A 16676-nucleotide genomic window follows, 5' to 3' on the forward strand; every position below is an offset into this window, starting at 1 on the left:
ATTATTATAAGAGTTAGGAGCGAAAAGCATACAAATATTTAAATGCTCTTATTCTTATAGGTATATCATATCCAGTTTATCCAGCCTACAATACATACATCCCATTGTTAGGCATGTGCATATCTTTTATTATCATTATTTAGGCAGTTCTCACGCTACCCTAATGCGAATTAGGGAGTTACATATCGTCTTTACGAATGTAACATGTAGGTTTTCACATAATGTTTTCCTCCGTCGCAGAGCTACATTTTTAAATGTATGTATACGTCCTATTTCGAGTTTTGTTCAAACATTTTGGGAACGTATTAACATAACACCTTATTTTTCTCTTTTATCTGTATTTGTTTTGTACGAGGAAAACAATAAGTCTGATTTAGCGAAAAACCTTTTCTTGGATCACGCATGAAAATTCGGCCTAGAATTGATGTTTTCCTTGTTTTGTGCGGACTACGGTTTAAAATTGATTCTTGACGCGTTCTAAGTAGATCTTTTTGGAACGGTCGAAGAGAGTAGATAAGACCCTAATAAAAGAAACCCTTGCGGTGTTCGTTTTACGCGAGGGCCTTCTTCTTTTAACGATGAAAGTAAAGCCACACCTTACTTTCCCCAAATAATTATTTATATCAGTATAAGGCGAGGCTAGACGTGCGATAAAATTGTGGTCTACATCGTGTAGTTAATGCAAATATTCAATACTTACGAGTATAATGCGTGTGTAATGATACTTTAAATACATTCACCAAACTTTGTTTGTCTGGTGACTCGGTTCGTTGTTGCACTTACTCGCCTCCGTAATTACACTAGTTTATTACAAGATTAGTATATGACTGTATTATCACACAATATACCCTATTAATAAAATTAAAAATCTGTTTTTATCATACTGACGGACGGGACGACAGTGTTTACTGAACGTCTAAGCCTTCGCCTAATAGGCACTTACGTGAAACAGCGTTCTAACGCAATGTATCGGAGTACTTTATAGCGTTAATATTTAGATTAATCCGGTATGTTGGCGGAGCTTGTACCATGTTATCCTTTAATCTTGTTTGTGTTCTCGGATGCTGCTTCTTTTTTTTATACGGAGCTGACGAAAGCGTGTTTTCATACGAGTCTTTATTTTGATTATGTTTGAAAGACATGTAGACGCATTAGAGAGAATGTTAATATATTTGTGAATTGATATTAGCAACATATATCTTATTTATAATTTTATAACCTCTTCATAAGTATAGTCATAGTAAAACGGAAATATGTATGGATATGTATAGGTACGGAAATGATTTCAGTGCTATTTATTAACAGCAAATTTAATAACAGGAGTTTCAAAACACACTTGTTTAATTAAATTCACCCTAAAACTTAACGGAGTTTTGTTTTAGTTTTGGCAAGTATTAGCAAACCCCGGGGATTTCGGTGTACGAATGTTTAAAATCGGAAAGCAGTCTACTGTAAAAGAAATAACTTACTTGTACTCTCAGTATTCGCCACAACTGCAACTGTTCGGAATCTAAAGACTACGTTAATGACAAGAGCTTCACTTCTGTTAGCGTAGCACTTACGCGCGACGTGTTAGTGTTAGTAATATATTAATAATAGTGTTCACATTCGCATTAAAAATGTCATTTTCCGTGATTTATTTCTATTGAGCCAACTTTAACCTTTTAAATTACGGTTCAGTCTGCCCCTGCAAATATAATCTAGTTTCCGTGTAAAATTGTTCATGGCATTTGCCCTTGTGCTATTACATTTTTAACTGCGTTTGCATGACTGCGTGTAGCGTAGACTGGGCACTCAAGTGTTGTTTATTCTCTCAATTCGCTTACACTAATCCATATATTTTCTTCTTCTATTATTTTTCAGTCCATGGAGATGGTAAGGCTTTGCACTTTGTTTCTTAAAACGAAATCGCAGCCGTAAATCTAAAAAGGTAAAATTATAAAAAAATGCGCATACAGAAAGCAATTTTAAATCTGTTTTTTACCAATTTGTAATAGGTAACAATTTAAGAATTATGTTGAAGCGGTATAGCCGCCGTCTATTGAAATGTTTATTAAAATAGACTTGACAAAATCATAACATTAAACAAAAACATTATTGAAGGGTCGGATTGACAAAAGATCCCACCTTTTTAGGGTTCCGTAATACCCAAAGGGTAAAAACGGGACCCTATTACGTGCTATTACTAAGACTCCATTGTCCGTCTGTCTGTCTGTCACCAGGCTGTATCTCATGAACCGCGATAGCTAGACACTTGAAATTAAGTTGAGGTATTTCTCTTGCCGCTATAACAACAAATACTAAAAAGTACGAAACCCTCGGTGGGCGAGTCCGACTCGCACTTGTCCGGTTTTTTTTAAGTAACTATTTATTTTGACACCCCTTTTCTACTTCACAAATCACAAACTTCACTTTCCACTTCTAGGAGATGTGCGCTTGGGAGCTTGATGTTCAAGTGTTCACATTTCTCCAACTTACCTAATAATAGTAGTCTGCACCAAAACTCTAAATTGCTTTCGTCAGGTGAAATGGTTCGCGTTTTATATTGTTTTAACCGGCTTCAAAATATGCAAACTATTCGGCTATATCGTTCTGATCGAACACGATCCTTAAATTTTGATAATTTGGTTTTATCATAAAAATGAATAAATTATAGGTATGAAAATGATATATATATAACTTGCCCTAGTTGCTAAGAGCAAGAAAGCAGCAAGAGCATACAATGGAACTGGGGAGCCGACTCCCCCCCCCCCCCCATTTCACGCATACGAACCCCGTTACAAAAGGCGACAAAGTTACTGCATTATAAGCCGTAAGTGAGTAAATTGTGTGAATGATTATTTTATTTTGGAGTCTATCCTGAATGTAATGTTACCTAATTGTATTATTAGATACATAAGGTTACCTTTTACTTACAGACTTAACTTACAGATGTATGTAGTGCATAATTCTTTTAGCGGAAGCCGCTCGACCCCAATTTCAATAAAACATTATTTTTTTTGTATGGAAAAAAAAATATTTTTTTATTTAAAACCTATCGACTGTGGTATCATACGAAAGGGCTTTTTGAGGCGATTCTAAAAATATATCACATCATTACATTTCGGGCATTTTTTTTAAATTAAAACAAAAAAAAAATCGAAACATACCATGGCTGATTTTTTTTTGTACACAAATGATACGTGATATCCTCATGTCTAACCCTAAGAAAGCAATTTTGAAAATAATATCATTAGCAATTTTTTTTTAATTTTTCAATTATACAAAGTGACACATTTCTACTTCAATATCTATTTCACGAGACATGGAACTATACTGCAGATACGGTACATATTAATCATAAAATGATACGTAATATCCATATATCCAACGGGAAATACCTCTTTAACCCTTTAATATTTATTTAATTATACAAACGGGTCTACCGCGATTTAATTTCGTTTGTATAATTAAATATGTGTTCAAAACGCGAGAGTTTAAAGTGTTATATACTTATGTAGTGCAATATATTTTTTAATATTATCGCATCTTTTGTTCTCATCTCCGTCTACAAACGATAGAATATAAAAACGTGCCTTCGCGAAATTAATTTTCGTTGAAGAATCGTGTTCATGACGCGGCGCAAAAACCTATAAAAAATACAGCGTTAAATTCATCCTCTGAGGTCGAATGTGCATTAATTGCGTCTCACTCTATCACTAAGCAAAATGTGAGACGCAAATACAAATTAGACAGGTGGAATAGTTGTCAGTGTGAATAGCTTGGGAAAGTGAGGTTTTACTGGGTTTTTGAGAGAGCAAACAGACGACTAAAGATAGACCAAGTAAAGTCTGCAACGATTTTGATAGCATACGCAGTGCAAGTGTTATTTGTACGTCATAATTTCAAAGAAATTCGATATCAAAAGAAACGTACTAAAAATTTGAATAGGTATCTACTCGTATTCGAACTTTGAAAATTTTAATACGATATTGATGTCACATTATCGGCCTGATTCGAACTTTAAAATACGATCCATATCGTAACTTTAGCAAACTTTTGACGTATCCTAAAGTTCGAATCGCGCCGTATGTAGATAGTTATCATGCAAGTTTTTATTTTATTAACCAAGCGTTCTCCGTAATAACATGTCGGATAATGTGAAAAACCTTTTTTATCTTAAGTTAGCCTCATTTTTGCGTACGACACCGGTTGTGTAGCATTCCTTTTAAGGAAATTATAAATATCCTGTAGCATTATCTTATCATTTCCGGGTTGGTCAGCCAAGTCGGCCTTCTGAAAAAATATCAAAAATAAAATTTTCTGTAAAATTGCCTTTGTAACTTAGTGATATTAGTGTATAATACATATACAGGGTGAATTTTCTTATTGGGTCAGTGAGGGCAGCTATTACCGCACCCCGTGCTGCTACGCGAAAATGGTCTTAGAAGACCTGCCCTCAATTTCAAATTAATCAAGATTGGCATTTACAGATATTGAAAAAAACATACAGGATGCGAGAAAAAGGTCGTTTTATAAACTTTGTTTTATGCCAATCGATCCCATTCCTATACAGGATCAAAAGCTTGTATGGGACCAAAAAAAATTTACGCTGGAAAGCCACAAATCGAGGAAAACTTTTCCCATACAATTTGTATTAAAATGATCTTTTATTATTTACATGCTATTTTTTTATGCCAGTCGATTCCATTCCTATCCAGTATCAATAGTTTCCTAGGGGTTAACTTACGGTAGTGTACAGTCGCCATCAGATATATCGGAGCGGCCAAGGTGGTCACAATATCTGAACACGCACTCTAGCGCCTTGACAATAGAGGCGTGTTCAGATATTTGTGAGCGCCTCGGGCGCTCCGATATATCTGATGGCGACTGTACTAAAAAGCCACAAATTAAAGAAAACTTTTTCCATACATTTACTATGGAGAAAAAGTGAAATTTTATTCACATTTTTCTATCTCGCAGAGGAGTCCTACAGGATTACCGGTCCTTAAACGTAATAGGACTGATTGGCGAGATCAAAAAATTTTAATAAAATTTCTCGGTTTTTCTATAGTAAATGTATGGAAAAAGTTTTATTTAATTTGTGGCTGTTTTGTATGAAGGTTTGTTTGTGTCGTGTGTTGTGCCGTAGCGTCAAGTCCACGATTACCTAATACCACAATTTTTGAGTCGATTCATTTTTATGACAATGGTGACATAGGCTACATTTTACCCCCTTTAAGAGATTATTGCGAGAAAAACCGTAGTCTAGTTAAAGTTTTTCTTGTTATAAAACACAAACGAAATGTCAAACATCTACTCTATTTTAATCAGTGTAACAATATTACTGTAAATCCTAATTAACTGGTCACCTTTCCTGTCAAGCTGTAATTTATTTCCGTGCAGAACTTACAAGTCAAAGCTGAGGAATTTCGTCGTTCTCAATTAAGTTACCCAATATTGATTTGTAACAGAAAAGTTTGGGACTCATTACTTTCAGGCGCCGCTAATGGTTGCCACGGATTTGTATTACGAAGTTTACTTATTGCTCGAGCTACGCTGGATAGAACATTAGATCCTACGACATTAACAGAAATATGTCCAAAAATTATCAAAATTACTAAAGTTTATATTATTTACCCCTATATAAATGTTAAAACAGACTCTATGGGTTCTATCTAAGCAGTATTTACTTAGGTTGCTAATTAATTTAGAACAAAACATCAGAACTATATATAATAGTTGTGATGTTAATAATGATTGTTGCTACAACGACCTACGAGTAAATAGGGATGTTGACATGAATCGCGAAAATATAAAATGTTATGCTTTTACCATAGCAGGGAATATTAGAATGCTGAAAATCATATTTTGTAAGTGTAAATATGCGTAATAAATTAATTAAAAATAATTTAAAAAGTATTTAAAATAATGCCCAGCATCACGTGACTGCAAACGCAAATCGGAGCGCGCGACGTCACGTTGTGAGAAACACGCACAGACAAGTTGTCAAACCTGGTGGTGAGGACCAGTCAGTGCCAGAGGTGGCACTGACAGCAGTTTGTTTATCACATCGTTACGTCATCAAGATCACGTGACAGCTTGGAGCGTTTTTGCGCGAAATTTAAACACTAAACTAATGAAAGTCGATTTTTTATTAAAGATTAATGAATAATTTTTTTTGCAATAATTATCTATAAAATGAAAACAGTTCTAAAAAAAATGTCAACATCCCTATTCAATAAAGTCGGTCCATCAGCATGATTATCCTACTTTGTAACAAAGACTGTCGAATACTCAATAAAGATCTGACGGCCGGAGTACGTGAGTAGATGAGCCATCGGTTAGTGTCTGTCTCAAGGCACCTAGTTAATGTGGAAGATTAACGTAATAAGCTATATATATATATTTTATCCTATTAAGAAGCCCTGTGGGACGTCTTAAAATCGACGGCAATATGATATCGGACATGAGGGGAACTGTTGAGGGAGTTATATGGACCCGTTACTTGTGGCAATTCAGCTTTCTCGACATCTTTATTCCACGCTATATTGTACTTTATGATTCGCCGAGATTTTCTTAATACCTAGTAATTTATAGGCAGTGATAGGTACGTTTGTTCCTTTAAATAGTCTTCATCTAATTGTTCTCATTAGCAAGTAACTAATCAATGAGGGCGTCCGCTCCATTAATAAGACATCCGCACCAAGCTGAACTGAACAAATCAGATGTCCGAAAAGTCAACAGTACAATACTGATTTGGTATCGAGAGGAATAAATCTACTCATAACTTGAGGGAGCTTTGATTTATTGATCAGTTGGGAACGGCGTCATTTGTTCACATACGCTAACCAGTGAAGTTATGTTTACATAAACAGACGAAACATCCATTCACAAATAAATTATAAAGCTCAATCGAATTAATTTTCTGCCCTGTCCGTAGTCCGATAAATAAAATTGGGAGTAAAATATACTAAACACACAAGCTAAACACATGATTCTCTCAAATTTTAATAATTTATTGATATTTATTGAAAATTAGCTACTATATTATTGTCAGCTTTGTATTTAGTTTGTTCTGAATGTTCTGACGGAATACAGCGAAAACTGCTTAAGTATTTACGTATTTGGTTACTGAGCTAACAACTAAATGTATTATCCCAATTAAATCACACCCACAAGCCGTATTTACATAAATGGCTATTATTTATTCATGAAAACTGGAACCTAGATTAACGTTCCTGGGATTCCTGTCATACTCATCCATTGCTTGCGTTATTATTCATATTAATTAATTGAAAATGTAAATTTCACATGGCCCGCTTAATAGAGTATACAAAAGCTATTCACAACAGAAATATGATTTAAATAGAGGTCTGGATTGAATTTACAAATGCCCTTTGAGGGAAATCAAATAAGCATTAGGTATTACTCGACGTCCAATTTAACGGACGAATGAACAATAAGCGTCTTAGCCGGGCTTAGGAGAAAGGTAAATTTACAGAGTGCAAACACCCTGATTTATTTAGCAAAACTTGTTGTACATATTTAACACAAATATTATCCGAGATTCCTGTTAGTGCTCGTAAAAAATATTATCAAAACACCTGTTAAACAAAAGGCAATGAAATTTCTTGGAAATAAATATCAGCGAGCTGTCTAAACAGCTGTTCAATATTAGTTTATTGTACCTACAGTAAACACATGCATGCACATCAGCTGGAAAAGTCACTTTGTACAATCTCTACCACAACTGGGAGGGTGCTGTGCAATGTTCGTTTTTAAAAACGGCTATTAAAAACAAACTAACTAAAAGTTTCATTAAAAATGTGCGCAGGTATCTATAATAATCCTTGGCAATCTCTAATAATCATCTCGTTTTGGTTTGTTGCAGGCAATCCTAGGAACAAATGCGCACTGCAGCCCGGACACAGTCTGATGGACTGGATCCGTCTGGGCAACTCCGGGAAAGACCTCGCGGGCGTCGGCGGCCGTATGCGGCCCGTGTCGCCGGACGAACTCGCCGCGCATAATACGCAAAGTTAGGGTCACTTGTATAATACTGTTCATGCGAGCTAACCCGACTTGATGTTGCCATTTACGATCTATTGTGTTTTCAGATGATGCCTGGTTAGCTATCCGAGGTCGCGTGTACAACATTACACATTATTTGCCTTACCATCCTGGAGGTAAGATTTACTTTGACGCTTTCGAATATTTCTTAAGTTCTCTATAGAACTTCTTCAGTGAACTCCTTTAAAAACAGACTCGACAAACATTTTACGAATGGACAAAACACAAGTGCAGGACATTGATATGCACGTATCAGATATTTTAAGCTGCCTGTGCATTCGTATATAATATAATAATAATAATATAGAATTATACTTATAATTTTATTCTGTATTCAGGTCCGGAGGAATTAATGCGGGGAGCGGGAATAGACGCTACTCAACTATTTGATAAAGTACATCCGTGGGTAAACTACGATTCCCTTCTCGCGAAATGCCTCGTGGGTCCGCTACGACTTGACAGGCCAGACGCGGAGGAACTCTTCGGTTCATCCACTCCCTCCCCCAAATCAGAAAACCGTCTCAGGGAACCCTCCAAAGCGCAAGAGCTGGTCAGAAAGTCCATGGAAAATCTTGCTAATTGTATCACCCCTGTTAGAAAAAAAATGTCGGCAAAGAGCGAAGAGAACGTTAAAGGCAGTCCGCCTAGCAAAATAATGCAGAGTTTAATACAATCCAGCGATCTGCCAGTGTCCATAAGTCGGAGAGCAGCTGCGAGCCCTGTCAAAACGTCGGAAAAAAGTGACACCGCCCCTTCGCCTCTACGCTTTGATTGGATTCAAACGTCTACTAAACTGACGTTGTCGGTATACACAGGGCCGCTGGCAAACCCAGGCGGCTGTGCGAGGATCATTGAAGGGATTTTGATTGTTGAAGTAGCCACTAACGGCTGGGTGCGAACACTCAAATTAGTTCCCGAGGCGAAGTTGTTAGAATCATTACAGCTGCGAGTGTTCGCTGAAAGTGGGAAAATCGAGGTTCGTATACGTATATTACACACAGTGCAGATTGAATAGACCACCTACTCGTATGAGTCGTATGATATGTAGATTTTTAACATTTTTTCGGTAATGCTAACTACAGTCGTGTCTACATCGGATCCAATTAAGAGTTAACGGGGTCGTATTGGAATTTTAATTTCCAAATATCCGCTTCCGAAATTATTATCACCAACACCAACAAGTCCACATCGATTGTGAGATTCGATTTCTACTGGCTTGCCCAATTTGAGAGAGTTGAGCACTTTATCCATTCATATCAAAATAAAGTAAGTAGGCAAAATTAACTCCGATCTGTAGAAGTAGGTAGATAGAGTTAGTCCAAGAAAAGTCTGCAACGATTTTGATAGCATACGCACTGCAAGTGTTGTTTATACGTCATAATTTCATAGAAATTTGACATTTAAAATAACACTTGCACTGCGTGTGCTATCAAAATCGTTGCAGCCTTTTCTTGATCTAACTCTAGACATCAAACATATCGTACTTAAAATTTGCTGGTCAATCCTCTTGTTGCACGAATAATTTATAATGTTTAAGTAGTTCCTTTCTTCAACACATAGGTGATATCACACAAAGCCGAGCCGGGCGTGTGGAAGACCTGCGGGGAAGCAGTGGCGGGCGCGGCAAGCCGGGTGTCGACGCCGCGTTCCGTGTCGTGTCGTGTGGCGCGCGTGTCGCGTGTGTCGCACGACACGGTGCTGCTGTCGCTCGCGGCACCCGCGCAGGCACTGGTGGCACCGCTCGGGCATCATGTGCGAGTGCATAGGACTATATCTGGTGAGTCTGGTGAGCCGAGCGTGTGGATGGCCTGCGGCGTAGCAGTAAAGTGATCAGGATTTTTTTTTAATACTATGTCTGTAGCGAACAAGAATACGGCCCGCCTGATGATAAGCAGTGTCCGTAGCCGTCCGTAGCGTAGCCCTGCAACTCCAGAGGTGCAACCAAAACCTTACGAATCACTAACGATTTTTCCAGTATACTTTATACAGAAATTATGTTAATTTCTTGTGTTCATTACCAATCTCTCAAGTAAGCAAATACTTATGAGCAGTAATGTTAAGTTGTAAACCATACGTGCCTTGCATTCTGGAGCCTCAAGGATTAAGCCGTACAGATTGCAAGCGCCCGGACGTCTTAACGCTGGATTTTGTGGGCCGCTGGTTGCTCTGGGATGCAACCTTCGTGAGTACATTTGCGCCTACTCATCTTGCTCCGCTAGCAGGTTGGCAGACGCAGCCTCGGAAAATGCCGCGAGGCTCAAACGCTTAAAATACCCTAACCTGGAACCATCGTATGATTTTGTTTCGGTCGCGGTGGAAACGGCGGGGCCGTCGTGTTCGGAGGCAAAGAAGTTGGTTAGAGACTTGGGGTGGCGTCTACGTGACATAGGGTGCGATCCCTGTTCAGGCTCCTAATACTTAGTCCAACAGATATCGCTTGCCATCCAGCGCGGTAATGCCGCTAGTATATTTGGCACTTTTGGGCTGGGTGGGGGTCGGAATGGGGTTGATAGTATAAATAGGATAGTATATTAGTAATGTACTTATTTTTTTAGTTAGTTTTAGTGTCTTTGTTTGTATTTTTTTTGTCTTTTATGTGCATACGTTTTTAGTAAATATATGTATTTGTATACCTACAATACCTATACATATGTTTATTTCAAGCAAATACAGCATTATTAATAGGTAAGTGTCCGAATTTTAAACCCTGAATCATGAATTTTGAATATGGATGTCCTGTGAAATAGGAAATCTGACCTGGTAACCCTAATTGACGGGGTAATACCGGCTTAGTAACAGGCCATTTCGTTTTAGTTAGGTATTCGATCTGTTTCCGATATGATACTGATCTGTCAGTGTCAAAAGTGACATTTCGTCAACCAAAAACGTCACTTTTGACACTGACAGATCAGTATCATACCGGAAACAGAACGAATAACTAAAACTCGAATTGGCCTATACTCGTAAGTTTCGACTTGACCTCTTTTTAACCGACTTCAATTTCATAGAAGGAGGAGGTTCTGTATTCGGTTGTGGCTATTTTTTTGTGAATTATTTACCTTAGTTTATCATGCTTGGCGGCTTCCTAAGCGTGAAAGTCATCAATCATACATAACTCACAAGTCATGATAGTTCTGACAAAGTATAACCGACCCACATCTACCCGTATTAGTAAGTATAGCCGTATTACATACATATGACTATAGCTACATTAGTACACAACTGACTGAAAAAAGACTTCCCGAAGCTGAAAGACTGTTTGACTCTTTTGTTTATTTTCTAATTAAAGGCCAGTCCAGACAATTGGACAATTTTTGTGACCAGGTGGTGATGTGGACGCTAAAAATGAAATTGAAGGACATTAGCTCGCTGATTCCATTAGAAAATTGTGTACGAGTGGACGCTATTTGAGATTGACGCCAATTAATGATAATGCCATTCAATAAAATACTTGTTTAAAACAGCACCAATTTTAGATTAACTTTTCTATAGATATATTATTCTTATTATCATCAAGTGACTGAAATATTATACGATTAATAAAAATTCCAAACAGACCCTTTCCGGCCTTTATTTATCCCTTACTTATCTATCATGGCTTTTGACATTCAGTTTCGTCCCTGGGCCGATTTAATTTGTTGTTGAGTTTTTTCATCATAATGACAATGAATTTGAGAATTGTTCCTTTTTCGCAGTGCCAAATATTCCATTAGTGCTTAAGTATATTTTTGTCATGACATGACAGAAAAGGACACCGGGAGCAAGTGCACCTATAGGTACCTACTTTTTTTTAAATTATAAACTGATCGGTGATTGGCCCTGGTAAAGGTAAGACAGGAGGGGTTCCCTATTGTGTCGCAGAAAGTTTTGTGGCATATTTTTGTATTGCATAATGTTATATGGCAGAAATGCCGTTTGGCAGAATTACCTTTCGCTTAGTATCATCTAGCATACAATCACTTCGCAGTTTTATATACTGTTGATGTTTATAATAGTCTTAAACGAATATCGAGATAAATGTATTGCATAATATTTAGGTTCTTAGGTATTTATGTAGGTTTAAGCGTGAAGAGGTAACAGACAGACGGACGGAGTATGATGGAATTGCTGTTTGCTAGTTTTTTTGCGATTTCGGTATTAGTTCCATGGTAAAAGTAGTTTAGTATGACCTACATATTCACGCCGTAAATTATTGCAGGTGACTATAAAACAAACGCCCTGTACTTACGTTGTGCCAACCCTATTAATAATTGCTCGGAACAATGCTGAGCCGAACGGAGCCGAGTTTGCCCGAAGCGAGGAGTTTCGCACCCCTGGTATGGACATCAGCCATACATCGGGGTTTTCGGTGCGGGAATGATTTTAGTAAGAGTAGAGGTATTATCAGACAGTCTGAGAAAACATCATATGAATAACGACCTCTGCGTATTGTAATTTTATATTATGAGAATAAATATCTAAATCTATTGTATACACACAATGATACAATTTTATTTTCACCACACTAGCTCGTAAAGACGCTCCTTATCTTTCAAAAACGGAAGAGAAAGTTGCATTTTATCCACAAGAGTGGCAAAGTAATTTGATACAAATTTTGAGTTAATTTCTGATGTCGGCGAGTAGAATTGACTTTTAAATGATGATTTTGAATGATACGTATTAAAAAATGTTCATTTGGATTTGATTTATAATGATTTACAGTTAGTATTTTCCTAGCGTTGGTGTGGTGAAGAAAATTGTGTTTCACTTGGTAGCAAAGTTTGTTAAAATATAAAAAATATATTTTTCACCTCAGCAGCTCGAACAAGCCTACTTTCGTGCGACTTTCCTCACTCCAGGGAGTTAAACAAAGAAGCTTTTTAATTTAGTGAAGGCCATGAACTGCCACTTCATACTTTTTTTTTGTATTATTCTGTGTAATTCGAATTACATTTTAACCTTTAATATGTTCTCACTACTGAGGTGAAAAATTATATGTGCAACACGAGAGCAAAGTTATTTTACATCTCGTGTTTTTGAGTAAATAAACCCTCGCAAGAAAAACCAACTTTCCTCTCTTGTTGCACAAATAACTATGTCAATACCTACTCTTTGGCTAATGTCAAACATTCCCGCACCGAAAACCCCGATGTATGGACACCGCAATATTCTTGTTTTCCCCTGTAAATATACTCGGTAACGTGATGTACGTAATCGGCTTAATACCTTATACGGGACCCATGAGATTATTTCGGCCATCGCTATCCGTTTGCTTGTTACTATTAACATTAAAGTACCTATTGTTAATATTAAGGGAGTATCATAAATGTCATGCCCTTATTAATCCCTTATTCTGTTGACATTGACAATATTTCATACGTAACAGCTACTTTTGTAAGCAGTCAATTAGAAAAATAAGCGAGGTATTTGGCGTAGGTATCGTCTGCGTGAATTGAATTTTATTCAATTAAGTAAAAAGTTAACGAAAGTAATTCAAACTTTATTTTGTTTAAAGCTAACTTTAGGAGTTCTAAATTTGACTTTTGTTCAATGCTTTGTTAACTGGAGGTTTGATATTTTGGAGACATTCCCAATTTTTACATTTCATTGGACAAATTGTATAGGTTCTAAACTTATTTCCATTCTACAAACGACAACGGGCAACGCTCGTTGTTTCATAGAACAAGTAGGAATAACTACTCCAGATTTTTAATTGCGCTGCGCGCTGAAATTGTAAATCCCGGAGTGATACCCTTAAAAATTGTTGGTACCTACATTAGGTTTTTTTCTCACAATTTGACAGGGCACATAATGGAGTATACAAGCGCAACGTTTTCTGACTTAATATAACTGTGCCAGTCGCTTACCTTCAGGGGTTAAAGGTTTTACTGAGGTTGGCTTTTTACAAGCTTTTATTTTCTTATCTTAGGTATCCCGACCCGAGGTGTGAAAATGTCAGATGTAAAACGCAATAGAATGCGTTTTTGTAACAACATTAAATAATCGGTATTGTTACAGACTTGGAATGCGTGAGATCGTACACACCAGTCGGTGAAGGTTGGGGGCCTGATGCAAAACGGGATAGTGCCATTCATCTCGCCGTGAAGGGGTACGACACTGGCGCCTTGTCACCCTACCTAACAGCGTTACAGCCTGGCGATGAGGTCACGGTCTCTGGGCCATACGGAAACTTTCAGCTACATACGGTAAGGAAGTGGTACTATGCTTTTATTATACTGTAAGGCTGCGTTTCCACCAGAGATGTGCGAGGATGCGTAGCGAGGTACGTATTTTTCCAGAACCAAAGATATATGTAACTCCGTATAAGATAAGTAAAGTCTAAGGAAAAAAAGTGCCTCGAAATATCAAGAAAAAGTTATACTCAAATATATGGCGCCTCACATTTGGCCTATACTCGGCTAGATGGCGTTGACGAGACCGTTCGATATTTAACAATTTTAACACGTATCAGTGAAAGACCATGGGTCAAATTCATATGGCGTTCTAAAAAAATCAATAATAATTTATCCATATAAGTATATATTGTACATTTTTTGATATTTTTATACATTTTCATTCTATATCTATTCTCTTTGCCAGAACCAATAAAATCACTGGTCGAAACGCAGCCTATAACAACCGTATATTACACTTGTTAAACGTTACTCGAGACAAAGTAGGTATAGGTAACTATACAATTGACTGTTTTCCAAATTGTATGCCTTGTGAGCCAGTACCGAGTTGTTGAGTCAGTTGCAGAGGTACCTACCTCCGCTACTGGACTGCAATTTTAATTACTCTTCATATTACCTAATATGAATATGAATGATGTTCAGTTCATAATGAATGTTCATAGGTATTTCAAATGAGAGCCCTCTATTTAAAATTGATGTAAATGTATTTTAAATATTTACTCTACCTACTCATAAAAGTATTAGGTGCCAACATACTTGCCTACAGCAGATGGAGAATGGAGATGTTTAGTTTACTTATTCGGAATACAAGTTTGAAGGCAAAGAAAAATTTCGTGAACCAATATGCGTTATAATTTAATTTTAATATATTTGGATATTATATTCGGTAAAAGACATGTAATAAGAGATCAAAGGTTGTAATTAAAATCAAAATCTCGCCAGAGAGTTAAATAACGCCACAACAATGGTTCCTATACTTCCTATTCACGCCGCACATTGGTGCGGTTATAGTTAAAGACTCGCGGAACCCGAAAGGGATCCAATCTTCTGATAGGTAAGTTAATTTGTATTGCTTCTCGGTCGAATGGCGCTGATTCCGAGAAGCAATAGGTACAGGCTTAGAAATTAATTCAGTACCTACTGGCATTATTGCGTCTTCTCACTGCCAGACCTGGCGAACTTAAGAAACTATAAACATGGTATGATCGGCTTTAAATCGCTGTATATTTTAGAACCTTCAACATTGTTTTATTTAAGTAAGGGCTAGCTCCATCAACCACAATTGACGTACTGATCAACGCCACTCACCAGTGAACTATGAAACTTCTCATACAATAAATTAACTTAAGCTAAGCGTAGTTTTGTGGAGCTTTGTCCATAACAAACAATTGTACTTCTTGTTCTTGTTGTAGGTAATAAATAACTAGATAAAAAAAAATAACGTGCAACCGACTCTAAATCTGCCGTTACATTTTGATACATGTCACTACAAAATACTTAAGGGTAATAGGTACCTAAGGTTAATGGGGATTTTAAGACCGTATATTTTCGCAAGACAGGCTACTAGTATGGCTCTTATTGATATTATGTTGTATTATAGCTAAAAGGGGTGAAGGAGATATACTTCGTGGCGGCCGGATCGGGTATCACGCCAATGCTGGGTCTGCTGAAATTCATGCTGCCGAGGTCCAATCCGAGATGGTAAGATTTTAATACTGACTACATACTTAACGACAAAACTTTAAATTTAAAGTATCTACCTTTCTCTTTTAAACAACATTTTCAAAAGACGGAAGCTAAACGAATGTAACTTATGTAACGTTCCTATTATATGAAAATAGTGATCAAAATACGGAAAATTCAGTAAAGGGCTTACTCATCGAAATAAATAATGTAAGTAGTTAAATGGTGTGGCAATTTTAGCATTTCATAATTTTATTTTTCAGTGAACGCATCCATTTGTTATTCTTTAACAAAACGGAGGAGGATATCCTGTTCCGGGAAAATTTCGAAGAAATCGCTAGGGAAGATGACAGGTGAGAAATGTATTTTACCTAACTGCGTAAAAATAAATGTTCCTGCATCTCGTAAACTTGGTACATATTTAAAATTTAAATATTTTTTAATGCAAACCTCCCTCAATGTTCTTAATAATACTCTCTGTTATTAGTATGAAATCTTAGGTTTCAACTCAATTTTAGGATTTTCGTTATTTATATTTTTTTAATCGCACTGTTAACCCGCGCGGATACAGGGATAATACGGCTTAGTCATAAACCTAAGGCCCAACGAAACAAAACAAATTCAACTTTATTCCGACTGAAAATTAATTAAATTTCATCGAACTTAATAGATACCTACTCTACTACTACCTCGCGTCGCCTCTTTTGCCGTCTGTCTAATTCCTTGTGTTCCTAATTCTCGTCTTGTAATTTCGGAGTTCCTACCTTT

The 16676-nt window shown here is 36.9% G+C and overlaps 1 protein-coding gene across 2 annotated transcripts in view; it reads left to right on the forward strand.

Moving 5' to 3' along the window:
* Positions 1 to 16676, forward strand: part of LOC134746652 (cytochrome b5 reductase 4) — an 86718-nt gene that overhangs the window by 68531 nt on the left and 1511 nt on the right. For both annotated transcript variants that reach the window (XM_063681153.1, XM_063681154.1), the window contains 7 exons: positions 7874 to 8020; positions 8100 to 8168; positions 8391 to 9028; positions 9613 to 9829; positions 14050 to 14237; positions 15826 to 15926; positions 16172 to 16261. In XM_063681153.1, coding sequence (XP_063537223.1) covers positions 7874 to 8020; positions 8100 to 8168; positions 8391 to 9028; positions 9613 to 9829; positions 14050 to 14237; positions 15826 to 15926; positions 16172 to 16261 — 1450 coding nt within the window. The remainder of the gene's footprint in view (positions 1 to 7873; positions 8021 to 8099; positions 8169 to 8390; positions 9029 to 9612; positions 9830 to 14049; positions 14238 to 15825; positions 15927 to 16171; positions 16262 to 16676) is intronic.

This window comes from Cydia strobilella, chromosome 13 (genome assembly GCF_947568885.1).
Source record: "Cydia strobilella chromosome 13, ilCydStro3.1, whole genome shotgun sequence".
Lineage (NCBI taxonomy): Eukaryota > Metazoa > Arthropoda > Insecta > Lepidoptera > Tortricidae > Cydia > Cydia strobilella.